The sequence below is a fragment of the Neofelis nebulosa genome, chromosome 14 (genome assembly GCF_028018385.1).
Source record: "Neofelis nebulosa isolate mNeoNeb1 chromosome 14, mNeoNeb1.pri, whole genome shotgun sequence".
Lineage (NCBI taxonomy): Eukaryota > Metazoa > Chordata > Mammalia > Carnivora > Felidae > Neofelis > Neofelis nebulosa.
In genome coordinates, this window is record NC_080795.1 from 52,539,269 (window position 1) to 52,551,738 (window position 12,470).

General features: G+C 34.0%; 1 protein-coding gene across 5 annotated transcripts in view; it reads right to left on the bottom strand.

The window, feature by feature from the left end:
- Positions 1–12,470, bottom strand: part of ANGPT1 (angiopoietin 1) — a 243,604-nt gene that overhangs the window by 56,186 nt on the left and 174,948 nt on the right. For all 5 annotated transcript variants that reach the window (XM_058698836.1, XM_058698837.1, XM_058698834.1 and 2 more), the window contains one exon: positions 742–869. In XM_058698836.1, the coding sequence (XP_058554819.1) occupies positions 742–869 (128 nt within the window). The remainder of the gene's footprint in view (positions 1–741; positions 870–12,470) is intronic.

Consider the following 12,470-nt stretch of genomic DNA (forward strand, 5'->3'; position numbering starts at 1 on the left):
TCTGTCTTCACCACTACAGTGGGATCTGTTTGTTCTATATTGTGTCCCTAGGCAGGGACTGATGAATGACACTCACTGAATATGTATTGAGTGAAGGAATGGATGGATGATTTAATGAATAAATAGGGCAAAAGCATATATAAAGGAGATATGACAGCAGGAACATAGTGTTTGCTTCAAAGTTTATTTTGGATCTTATTCAACATACTGATGAATCCTATCATCCAACCTACTCTTTTAGGTAAACATGAAAAGCAAATCCTATCAAGATTGTGAGTTAGGATAGAATACGTTTCTCCCACTCTAATAGGAGCAATGATTCTGCAAACAGTTATATGACCCTGGCTCCCCCTCTACAAGCATCTGGACTGTACATGATAATGTGCCATCTGGGTCCTTGGGGCTTTGAAGATTGCTCCTAACTCTTCTCCATGTACTTGAAGTGCATACTACTTCAACATGTAATCTATGCAAGGCAAACATTTATGAGCAATGGGACATCCCAGAAAAGAACAGAGGATAAATAGAAAACTTTGTGAAAGAGGGACAGGAGGTGTGGGGTTGGGGGAGGTCTGTACAATAGGGTTTTCATCTTTTATGGACCTGGCAAACAGTATCTTTGGGAGAAAAGAGCTCAGGCATATATATTTTCAGTTTAACAAGCCCACAAATCAATCTGATTATTCAGCAATTCAACTAGGATCTGCTTTACATCTCGTAAACAAACACTTCTGGTTTTACCTTTTTGGGTTCTGGCATATTATTAATATAAATAGTGTAGATTCCACTTTTATTAAAACCAGCTTGATATACATCTGCACAGTCTCTAAATGGTTTCTCTTCCTCTTTTTTTCCTCCCTTTAGTAAAACTGCAAAAAAAAAAAAATTGCAATATGTGAACAAGAATATCAGTACCATTAGTACCCAAATGGACTCCAACTATAACTAAGCAAGCCTTTATTTCCTCCAAACAAATGTCAATATTGCATTTACCGACAAATAAATCATGAAGACAATAATAGATCTGACCTGACTCACAAAATTACAAAAGTAATGGAAAAATCTGTAGAGCCATTTCTAACTGAACACTTTTTTATATTTTGCTTAATTACTTAAATCCTGTTTTTCTCTATAACTTCTAGAATATCAATTCAAGGGACAAATGACGTAATGGTGTAACACCTCTAACTGGCAATAATTATGTCAATTTTCTTGCAAAATTTCTAAAATGTTCTCACCTACATTTCATAGGAAACTTTTAAAAAATGCTAGAGCATTTTTGGAGGAGGAAGAGATAAAGATCACAAATTCAAACATAAAAATACAGTATGGAGGTTTAAAATGCTAAAGTAGGTAGTATTGTTTTTCTGTGGCTTTAGACTGATAAGCTCCTAGAAATTTTTATTTAAAATTTTTTTTTTAAATAATTAGATTTAGAAAGTAGAAAAGAGCCTCTAAGCTAATTTACCTAGAAACAAAAGGGAACTGAACTTTGGTTTTTATATAATGCCTGAAGTGAAACTATCAGGCCAATAAAACACATATAAAAGAACACAAATGAGTAAGGTTTGAAATGAACTTATATAGGGGAAGAGTTCAGTGAAGGGTGGAAGTCAAATGGAAAAGGAAATTTAATTAGAGAGGCTCTCCTAAGAACTTAAGTTTATTCATTGAACTTCATCCATTATGAAGTTCTCATTAGTGAAATAAAAATACAAAAATGACTCATATTTAGTAGTCCTTTGCTAAAGATACACATGGCATATGTATAAAATATTTATAATTAGTATTTCCTAATAAATATATATGTTAGTAATTTGTTGCATTAACCCCTCCAAGAAGTTTTTTTTAGGATTATCTTATCATCTTGACCTTAAAGTCTCATGTTATTTAATAAATACCTGCTTTCAATCACTTTGAGTCACGATGGCCTTTTATACTGAGAATATCAAAGGTATATTATTTAAAAATGTTTTAAAATTGATTTTACATGCTCTAACAATCTAAAACACTAGCCTGATTTAAATGTAAGATGCATGAGGTTATTAACTGATAGGTAATTTATAGGTAATGTACTAATTTATAGGTAATTATAGGTGATTAATTAGGAAGTCTACATTGGTGCAAAGAATGACTATCTCAGTATAAATACTTCAAACTTTCAAAAATAATTATATTTAAAGGAAATAAAACATCCACTCAGATACACTACCATAACAAAAATACAGAATTATAACTTTTAATAGTGTCATGGTTTTCTGTATAGCTCATATCTGTGCTAATGGTTTTGCCTACTTAATAAATAATTACAGCTGCAATATCAACACAGAATAAGTAATCAGAAGACTACACATTCATATGACAGTGAAGAAGCACTGCACAGAACGTATGCAAATAGCAATTTAAAATGAATATATAAATGCTTGTTCAAAAGCCCTCTTTAATTGTAATGGGTGTGTTGATGGGTTATGTAATGGTAATATTCTGAAAAACATCAACACAGTTCATTTGTGCTTGCTTATTTTAAGTTAATGGACTACTAAACAAAACCTCCCTAAATTCCAAATGTTTAATCTGTTGAAAAAAGTTGAAAATAACCAAATTAGATGCAAAAAAAAGGGAGGGGGGATGTAAAGAAATGCCAAAAAAATTTAAGCTCCTTTGTGAAGATGAACACAGGAAGATGTGGTCAAGAGGAATTCAACGGTAAACCCAGTTTTCTTTTTTGGGTAAGAAATGGAGAAAGTCACTTATCTAAGGAGAAAATGCTTCTCTTACTGAATAGACCACTTCCTGCTCTCCCTTATTTAGTTATGCAGTGAGAATATGCACCCTTCCCACTTCTCTGTCACCCACTCCTCTTTTCTTTTCCATTTCAGGAAGATGTGGGTGAAGAGGCCCTTGTGTGGGAAAAGGGAAACCCACACACGTTTTCAATAACAGAGAAAAAAGAAAAACGTTGAGTATTAGTTTATTTTTCCGGAAACTAATCGTATAAAAGTGATGTCCAAACCGTGAATATAAGTCTTATAACTGGAAAAATGCTTTGAGTATTCCACCATAAAAGGTACAGATAGTACTATGGTTATACTGTGGAGTTCTTGTTGTTGCAATGGCAACATAACCTTATGAAGATATTTCATTTTCTTGAAATATGAAGTTCTATTTGAAAAATAGAAACACATTCTTTGCAGAAGAAATAGTCATTCTTTCCAGAAAAATTGGACTTCTTATATTTGATTACTTATTAATTAGTAAATATTATGCTTGAAAGCTCGATCCAGGCCATAGTTTAGAGTATTGAAGGATTTAAAATCAGTTTAAGAGCTCTGTACACAGCTCTCCTTTGACATTTGTACTATATACTATTGTTTGGAAAAGGTCCCTTCTATAAACTACAAAGTGGAGCAGTTATACATGTCTCCGAGGCAAGTGTATGAATTATGTTACTCAGAACAGAGTGACTGAATTATATTAAGAACTGAAGAAGTGGCAGTTATTATTAATGTTACAGTAATAATAATAATATGATTAATGGCAACACTGTATTATTATTCTCTCTTATAGAAGGGACACTAGCAGGCTGGGAAAGGCCACCAAGTCTAGCCAATGGAGTGGTGATCTTCCACCCTCAAATCCAACATTATAGCTGCCCAAATATTAGGGAGTTACAATTGATTGGTTACATTAGTATTATATTGAACTGGCCTCTCCTTGTCAGAGTTGGCTAACTTGTTTATTTTATTCATCGACTGCATCACATCATACTATTGTTAAAGTCTTAAAAAAAAAAAACCAGGTAATCTAATCTTGCTGCATATATAAACTTCCTCTGAACAGTTAAAATTTAAAGATTATTTCAGATGAAATGTATTTAATAACCCATTGTTAATAAAGGTTTTAATTCCATAACTTTAATTTGCATGACTAATTATTTTCTTTGTTAATTACTAGAGATGTACAGCTACATATTATAAAACTGGGCACATAGTAAACATTTTAAAACATAGGAAAACAATAAAAAGATGAATTTAATGAACATTACAAGTGTCAGAACTAAGGATACATTTTTATAGGAGATCTTGAGTTTCAAAAAATTAATAAATTAATAAAATTAATAAAAAATAAATTAATAATAAAATTAATAAAAATAGAAGATGATATCTGGAGGAATTCATGGTAAGTGACAAGAGATGGATATGGAAAACATGGTGGCGGAGGATATAACAAGCATCAACTGGACAGAGCCAGGGGGAGTGAACTGGAAACCTTATTGAGGTGTTAATCTATCTGTCAGAGTAGTTTAAATTTTTTATAATAACAGACTGCTTTAAAAGCATGAATTAAAAAATTAATCTTTATATCTAAAAGTTCCCTCTTTGATCACACAGTTTTCTTTTCCTCTTCCATTCCTTAATTCTTAATTAGTCTGTCTTTCCACTAATTGAGTCTGGATGCCCACCATTACTATCAGTCCCTTACTAAGCCTTCCTTGCTTTCCTTTCTTCCTAACTTCTATCACAGAGTCAGGCATTAAAAACAGTTCAGGTGGAATTCTGGTGCTCTCCACCCACTGTCCTTTCCTCTACTAATCCCTTGCATGGATAAATTCCAACTCAAGGAAGGACATTTTTTCATTCTCTCACCCCTGCTTCCAGATGGCAAACACTAAAATGAGGCTATTTAATGACATCCAAATGCGTGTTTTCTAAATGCAGCTATGTTCTCCTTGCTGCTCAGTCAAACCCTTGGTCCTTTCTAATAGATTTTCTATTATACTTCCTGAAAAGTGTACTTCAGACCTTTCCACTTTTCCAAGGCTAAATCTTACTTCTATCATCTCTCATTCTTTATACATGACCTTGTTTTATGGTTTACTAAGAAGACCAAAGTCATTTGATATTTCCTCCACCTTATTCACCCATACTACAGAAGCCGGCTTTGCCTATCTTTTCCCTTGCCTTTTGTGTTGATGTCTCTTGGTCCCTTTGCTATTCTCTAATTGTCCTTTCCCTTTCATCTTCATTGGGTTCCCTTCCTCTCTTCACCTACCATATAGATATTGACTAGATTCTACTCTCAGATCTCTATTTCTTATACATTTGCTCTTTTTGCAAGCTATCTGTCATGGCTTCAAACTTCTACATAAAAGCTTTCTAAGATATAAGCATTTTGACATTGTATGTTTGCATCTCTCTTGACCTCCAGATCCATATTTCTGTTTGTCTATTGGGCAGCTCCTACTGCTACCTCAACTTTCATTTGCTTAATGTTGCTTAATATTTCCTTCCAAATTCTGTGTTCTCTCTTTTCCTAACTAGTCCCACTACTCTCCCTCAGCTGCCATCAGTTAAAAAAAAATGAAAGCCTAAATATAAAACAAATAGACTGTGGCTTTTTAATTGGTTTTTCAATTTTAAAGCTTGCCTCCTGTCCCCTCTTAGTTTAATCTATGCTATATTAATTTACTCAACAAATATTGATTGAACATCTTCTACGTGCATGACTTTTCCTAGACAGTAAAGATACAAACATAAGAAAACCACAATCTTCTCTTAACGCAATCACAGTGTGATGGGAGAAAGACCTACAAGACCTACTATACATAGTAGGTCTTTCATTAGTAGGTCTTCCATGATAACTCATGATAGCTGTATCCATGATTAGTACCTTCCATGTAGAGGAGAACTCAATTCAAGCTACCTTAAGCAAAAAGTTAATTTATTCAATCATAAACAATCTAGAACCGAGTTTTAGGTAAAGCATAACCAGGTTTCAAAGAATGTGAACAGGAACTGGTTTCGTGCCTTTTTTTTTTCTTTTTGACTCAGCTGATGACTCTCTACCTGGTCACAAGATGACTAGCAACAGCTTCTAGAGCTATGATGTTAGCAGCTTAACTACAGCACCAAAGAGAGATAATGCACAATTTTTATTTTGGATATATGTGTCAAATTCATTGGGAATATTTAGGGACAATATATTCTATCTGTCAGGTAAACTTGGGAAAGGCTGTCCAGAAGAGAGAACAGTTGAGTGAATAAAACGTGTAAAACATTTATCTGAACTTAATTTTAAAAGCCTGGTATGGCAATTTAAAGACTTTATGCACACCAATATCAGCAAATAAATCTAGAAAGTCTCAGGAAAGAATCATTATTCATTCTTTTCATTTAGCCTTATCTCTATAGGCTAATCTCCATGATCTAAAGGGAAAGAATAGGAACACAAGCAGGTGCATGTATGTCTTTCACCAGCCAACATTCAGTCAATAAGACACCTGAGACCCTGATTGTAGCAACTGTTGACTTTATCTGGCTCTGCCTTTTATTTGCCCAATGAATTTCAATCCAGATGGCATGTCTGCCACTGGGCTGACTGGAGGGAAGAACCATAAAGCTTAGGAGGAGGGTCACTTCAATTCAGATGAACCCTCAAGAATAAACTTCCTGGAATGTGGAATTGGTAATTCTGAGTCACAGGAAACCTAGTACAGAACACAGAAGGCAATTAGCCTTTGCTACCAAAAACAATGTAAAAAGCTGAAGGCCTTGATTCTACTAATTTCCTAATAAGTTGCTTTAAAGGGATAAATTCTTTATTCCTTTAAAATCTTAGATGTGGTTAATGACTCCTACCTCTAGTATTTAGCAAACATCAGAATATATGTGGATCAAGTTATTGGTTTAAGGATAAGCCTTATGTTACTTATTAGACCATCATCACTACAGAGAGCACAGTACAGGAACTGCCCCTAAATCCATAATTTTTCAATGTGACAGGTTAGTGAAGTTAACTGAGCATATGGATAAGTAAATCACCATATCTGATAAGGTGCAAACAAGCAAACAACTGATTGATTAGATTCTATTCTTTTCAGCCAGGTGTGTGGGCATCTCATGGAAAAGCCATTTGAAGATGCTCTCTAGATTCCTAATTTATTTGAAAGGACTTTTAGAAATAGGAGAAGATAATACCTTACATTTCTAGGGTGTGGAAAATTAAAAGGCTTACAGGCAATATTCAACATTTCAATATTGTGTGGGTGGGTATGAAGGTGAGCAAAACTTACCAGTGACTCTATAAATACATATCACATGTGTATAGCTACTTAAATACATAAAAGCTTGAGGCTTCTGAACTGAAAATTTCCAAGTTGGCACTTTATTTTATATAAAAGATACGCATATGAACCTAAATATCTGGGGGTTGACATCTCAGCATGATTGGTTTAACCTACAAAAATGGCAATTACATACAGTTTAATGTAGCATATTTATATTATATGTATTTATGTGTATATATGTACTATATAGAGTACACCTGAAGTCTTTGGGTAAGTAGCTAAAAGCTTCTTTTTAAAAAAATCTACTATTCTTTTCCCCACAGTCCCTCTAATCCTGGTATAAGAGAACACTTGAACATCATTCACTTGCTACATTATAATTTTAACTAAAATTTTTGTTAAAATTTTTTTTTCTAAAAAAACAACAACCCTATTCTGTGTATGTGTATATTTTGTAGATAACTAGCCATCATCTTCTTGGTGGAAATATAATAATCATGATCGTAATAAAATCAATTGGCATACTAGTATTAGTAACTAGCACACTTACTATGTGTTCAACTCTGAATTTTGTGAGCCAAGTATGTTTATATGCTTTGTTTCATTAGTCCTCATAAATACCTAATGTGGTATATTTATCAATATGTTGTATATATGAGGAAACTGAGGCTCAGAGATGCTTTCTAACTTCACCAAAACTTCTAAGTAGTGAGATTCTTTAACTATAAAGCTAAGAATCTTAACTACTTCTTACTGGCCCCTGGAGTGAAGTCAAACTCAAATAGGACTCCAGTGACTCATCTGTCACAGAGTCCCCAGCAATACCTATCTCAGCTGACAAGGTCATATCCAGGGTGTTGGGTAAATCAGGACAGGCCTTAATTCTGGATGGCTACAGACTCTTCTCATGGAAGCAAGAAGTACTGGAAGAGTGACAGGGGGCAGAAAAGACAAGAAAGAAGAAAAACTGTTGAGAAGAGAAGAAAGGAACAGGTAGCAGAATTATCTGTGAGATGGGAATTCTCAGCAGAAATGTGGAGCACTGGTGGCCCACAAATTCAGAAGCTAACAGAGAATTAGGAAATAAGAGTTGCCTGAGCAGTTACATTGGATTTCATAATATCTATATCCTAAAAATTGTGCTGACCAAAGTCTACCTCCATTAGTCTTAGACACTATTCTCACAAGCCTAATTACTTGATCTTCTAGCCTCTGAACTATTTGCTGAAGTGACAAGTATAAAGGACGTGCTAGTGGGGAAAGGGAGAGTAAGCATATGTGTGGGTATTTGTGTGGGAGTGTGTTTGTGTTCATCTTCTAGAATAAGGCATGAAGACAACAACAACAAAAATGATAATCAAAAGGGTTTTTTTTGTGTAGGAGGAAGAGACAGTAATCTTAAAAGTAGGCAAAAATAAGAAATGAGAAGAGTTTGGGCAGTGTACGAGGGACAAATTATATACTTTTTCAATGGCATTGTATTATGATGCAAATTAAGTCATGCTGAATATAATGAATTATTAAAAGCTTTGGTTTTATTCAATTTTTTATGAAAAAGGAGAAGATGAAAACAATGCAGAAAATTTACTATCACAATATTTTTAAATTTTCTTAACATTTTACTACTTAATGAGGTACATTTTAATTATCTGGAGAATATATTACCCATACGTATAATTATAGGCATGTACATTTTTAATAATATTGAGGTATATGCATAAAGTGCATAAACTGTTAAATCTATGTGGACATGCAAACCACCTTATGCCATAGGTAGATTGCTAATTTTATGGTATTTTTTTTAGTGTAGAATAATGAAGCATCAAGCTAATTCTACATATTTGTACTCTAGTTTGATTAGTGTATTTAAAAATTTCCAATGCTCTTCTAATGTGAAATGACTCATATATATATATATATATATATATATATATATATATGAATGTATATTTAATGCATATACATATGTATATATATACACATACATACATGTGTGTGTGTGTGTCTGTGTGTGTGTATATATATATATATATATATATATATATATATATATACATGAATGTATATTTAATGCATATTACCCTTAACATAGCAAAGAATGGGGAAAAAAAAGAATAGAAAATTGAAAATGGATTTACACACAACCTTTGTTTAAACAAGCAATACTCATTTTTCACAAAAATTATTTCTGTGTTATCCTTTTGGGCACCCTGATGGGCAGTTATAAGTGCTACATGACCCTTGCCATTTGTTCAGAAGGTCATTCCGTTAACAAAAATATGTCAGGTGTTTCATGTGTGTTAATTTCCCATGTAATGTTTTTGGCCTGACTGGAATATATCGGTTTTGAACAAAAGATTTCTCATGCACGTGGGAAAGCTTAAAGGGCATCTTTTGTGTTTTGTTTTAAGTAGACAAATAAGTAATTTCAGCAAAAGTCATTAAAAACGGACTGAAAGTCCTTGGGCAATGCTGTAAAATGGAAAGCAGTTGCCAGATGCTTTTGAAAACTGACACACAAAAAAACCCCACAACACAACACCAAAACACTTCAAGTTTTAAATAAATAAAGACTGAGTGTCACCAGAGGTATGTCACTTCGATTCTTACTCTTACGGTAAAATATACTTGAAAAATAATACTTGACTGCCATGCTAAGTTTGTATTCTGAAGTTGGGATTTCCCTAGTCATCAGATGTGATACAAAACCAAGAGAAGAAACGGAATGATTGATATGAGTCATAAAATGTGTGGATTTGTCTAGGCCATCAAACACTAAGGTGTGTGGTACTTTTATATGAAGCAACCTGGCAGCAGAGCTGGGGCTAGAACTCAGATGCCCTGATTCCTATTCCTTCTAGACCACCATGCCTTGCCTTCTAAATGTCATATGTCACAGCGGATCCAAGACACTGGTTAGGTAACCATCTCAGTCTAAGGTAACCTAACTCTAGGGAGATGAGCTGGAGGATTAATTATGGTTGGGATTCAGTTTACTTGTGCATTTGTAAGTGTGTATATGAGGCCACAACAACGGGACAAACTTCCTTTAGAACCAAATCTCCAATTAAAATTAAACCCAAAGTTCAAATTCACTACTCTAAAGGAACTCATGCTTGCTATGAAAACAGAATGTTCACAACTTAAAATAATTATGAGTATATGCAAAGACACAAAAAACACACATATTAAAAGAGGTTTGGCTTGGGGCACCTGGGTGGCTCAGTTGGTTAAGCGTCCAACTCTTGATTTTGGCTCAGGTCATGATCTCAGGGTCATGAGATCAAGCCCCATGTTGAGATCTGCACTGATAGCGAGGATCCTGCTTGGGATTCTCTCTCTCCCCCACTCTTTGCCCCTCCCCCACTCATATTTTTTTTCTTTCTCTCTAAATAAATAAATAAATAAATAAATAAAGAGGTTTGGCTTAATTGGTATTTAATTTAATTATTTAACTTTATCATAAATTCATTAAAAAGATACATGGCTCTTAGTAGGTCACATATTAATGTGATTCCTTATAGGAGATGGTCCCACTCAGAATGTGAACATCCAAGCCAGTAGTAAGATGAGATTCCAGTGTATTTAATTATGATGTTGATATTCTTTAGTTGAAAATAAATGACAAGCTCCAATAGGAAACTAAAAATGTTTTTTATCAATAGTTTTAAAGGTTCTTTAAATGCTAAAAATCAATATTATTTTGTTTATATGTATTTAAGCTTAACTGTATAGTTGTTGTATTTCTCAGGTTTTATTTCATCTTTCTCCCTTCTTAAAGCTGAAGACATTTCATGAGGGTTTCACTGTATGGTTGATGTGATGCATACGTACTAAATTATGTTAATAAAATTTTTTTCTCTCTCTCCAGGTAATTATAGGTATCATTTGGACTCAGCGTTAAGTACCATATCTTATCTATAAGTAACCACTGCTCTATTACATCCCTAGACTCAGGAAATACTTGTTCAGTTCAACTTGAGTGTGGATGAGTCCAGGAAATGACTTAGTTGGAATTCTATTAAAAATATTTTGTGCTTTGAGGCATCTGGGTTGCTCAGACAGTTGAGCATCTGACTTTTGATTTCAGCTCAGGTCATGATCTCCCGGTCGTGAGTTTGAACCCCACATCGGGCTCTGCACTGACAGTGCAGAGCCTGCTTGGGATTCTCTCTCTCTGACCCTCTCCTGATCATGTGCATGTGCGCTCTCTCTCTCTCTCTCTCTCTCTCAAAATAAATAAACTTAAAAAAATATTTTCTGCTTCTTTGCTTTAATCAATCAGATCATGAAAGCAGGAGAGAAGAAGAAATGGAGTTTACTCAAGTCGAAATGTTGGAACATCAAGGCAACACTTTTGTGCGTGTGCGTGTGCGTGTGTGTGTGTGATAGTTCAGTTTCTGAAGCTGAAACTCTAATTCCAAAAGAGAATTAACCACAAAATTTCAAGTCTCCCCCAAAAGATGTGGTTTTGAAATGATTCATGGGAGAGGTCAAAGGTTGTACTATTTTTTATTTTGCTATCATGAGTTTCACTATCTGCTATTCACGCAATTTTTTTCCACAGAAATTACAACTTTTCAAAAGGCAGATAACATGCTCCATCAAAAAGGAGAAATATACCATTTCCAAAAATAAACAGTCACTTTCCCCTTAAAGCCATTGGGTTTTATGAAAGGAAGTGCTAGAAAGTGTGGTTCATTTTAAGGAAATTGTAAATGTTTGACATACAATTTTCTGTCAAGATAAAGCATTTCCTTCATTAAATGGGAACAAGTGCTCACTGTGGTGTTCAGCAGATGACTTCCTGTATTTTTCTTTCTCTTTCTACCTAATGTTAAATTGTGCATTACAAGTAGTCAACGAAAACCCAAATATTTTACTCAATGAAAATGATATATTCTATTTTTATCAATGTTTATATAAGTGACATTCAAAAAGTTTTAATTTCCTCCCATTGCTTGTGATGTTTTTAGAATCATTCTTAACTCAAGGGACTTGCAGGAGTTCAAACTATCTCATCCCTTGACTGAATGATTTACTTCACAAACTCAATAGACACTACACGGGAGGTAAATTCCTTTCAGATGGTAGAATTATTCTGTTCTGAGAACAGAACCAAATGTCTCCTCAGCACTGGGAAAGAAATAAATGCCTCATTTCCCCTTTTCAGAAGGCCAGAGGACTGAAAATAATGATCAGAAGTTCCATACCACGGCAATCAGCCTCTGGGAAAGATATTTTAAACAAAATAATTTAGATCACTTAAAAATTTATAGTATCCATCATTATGTCTTCACATGATGTGAAAGAAGTTTTTTTATATTTTTATTTTTTATTTTAATGAGCTGCATGAGAAGCTCCTTATAATTTGAAATTTGTGCTTCATATTAGGGACCTAACT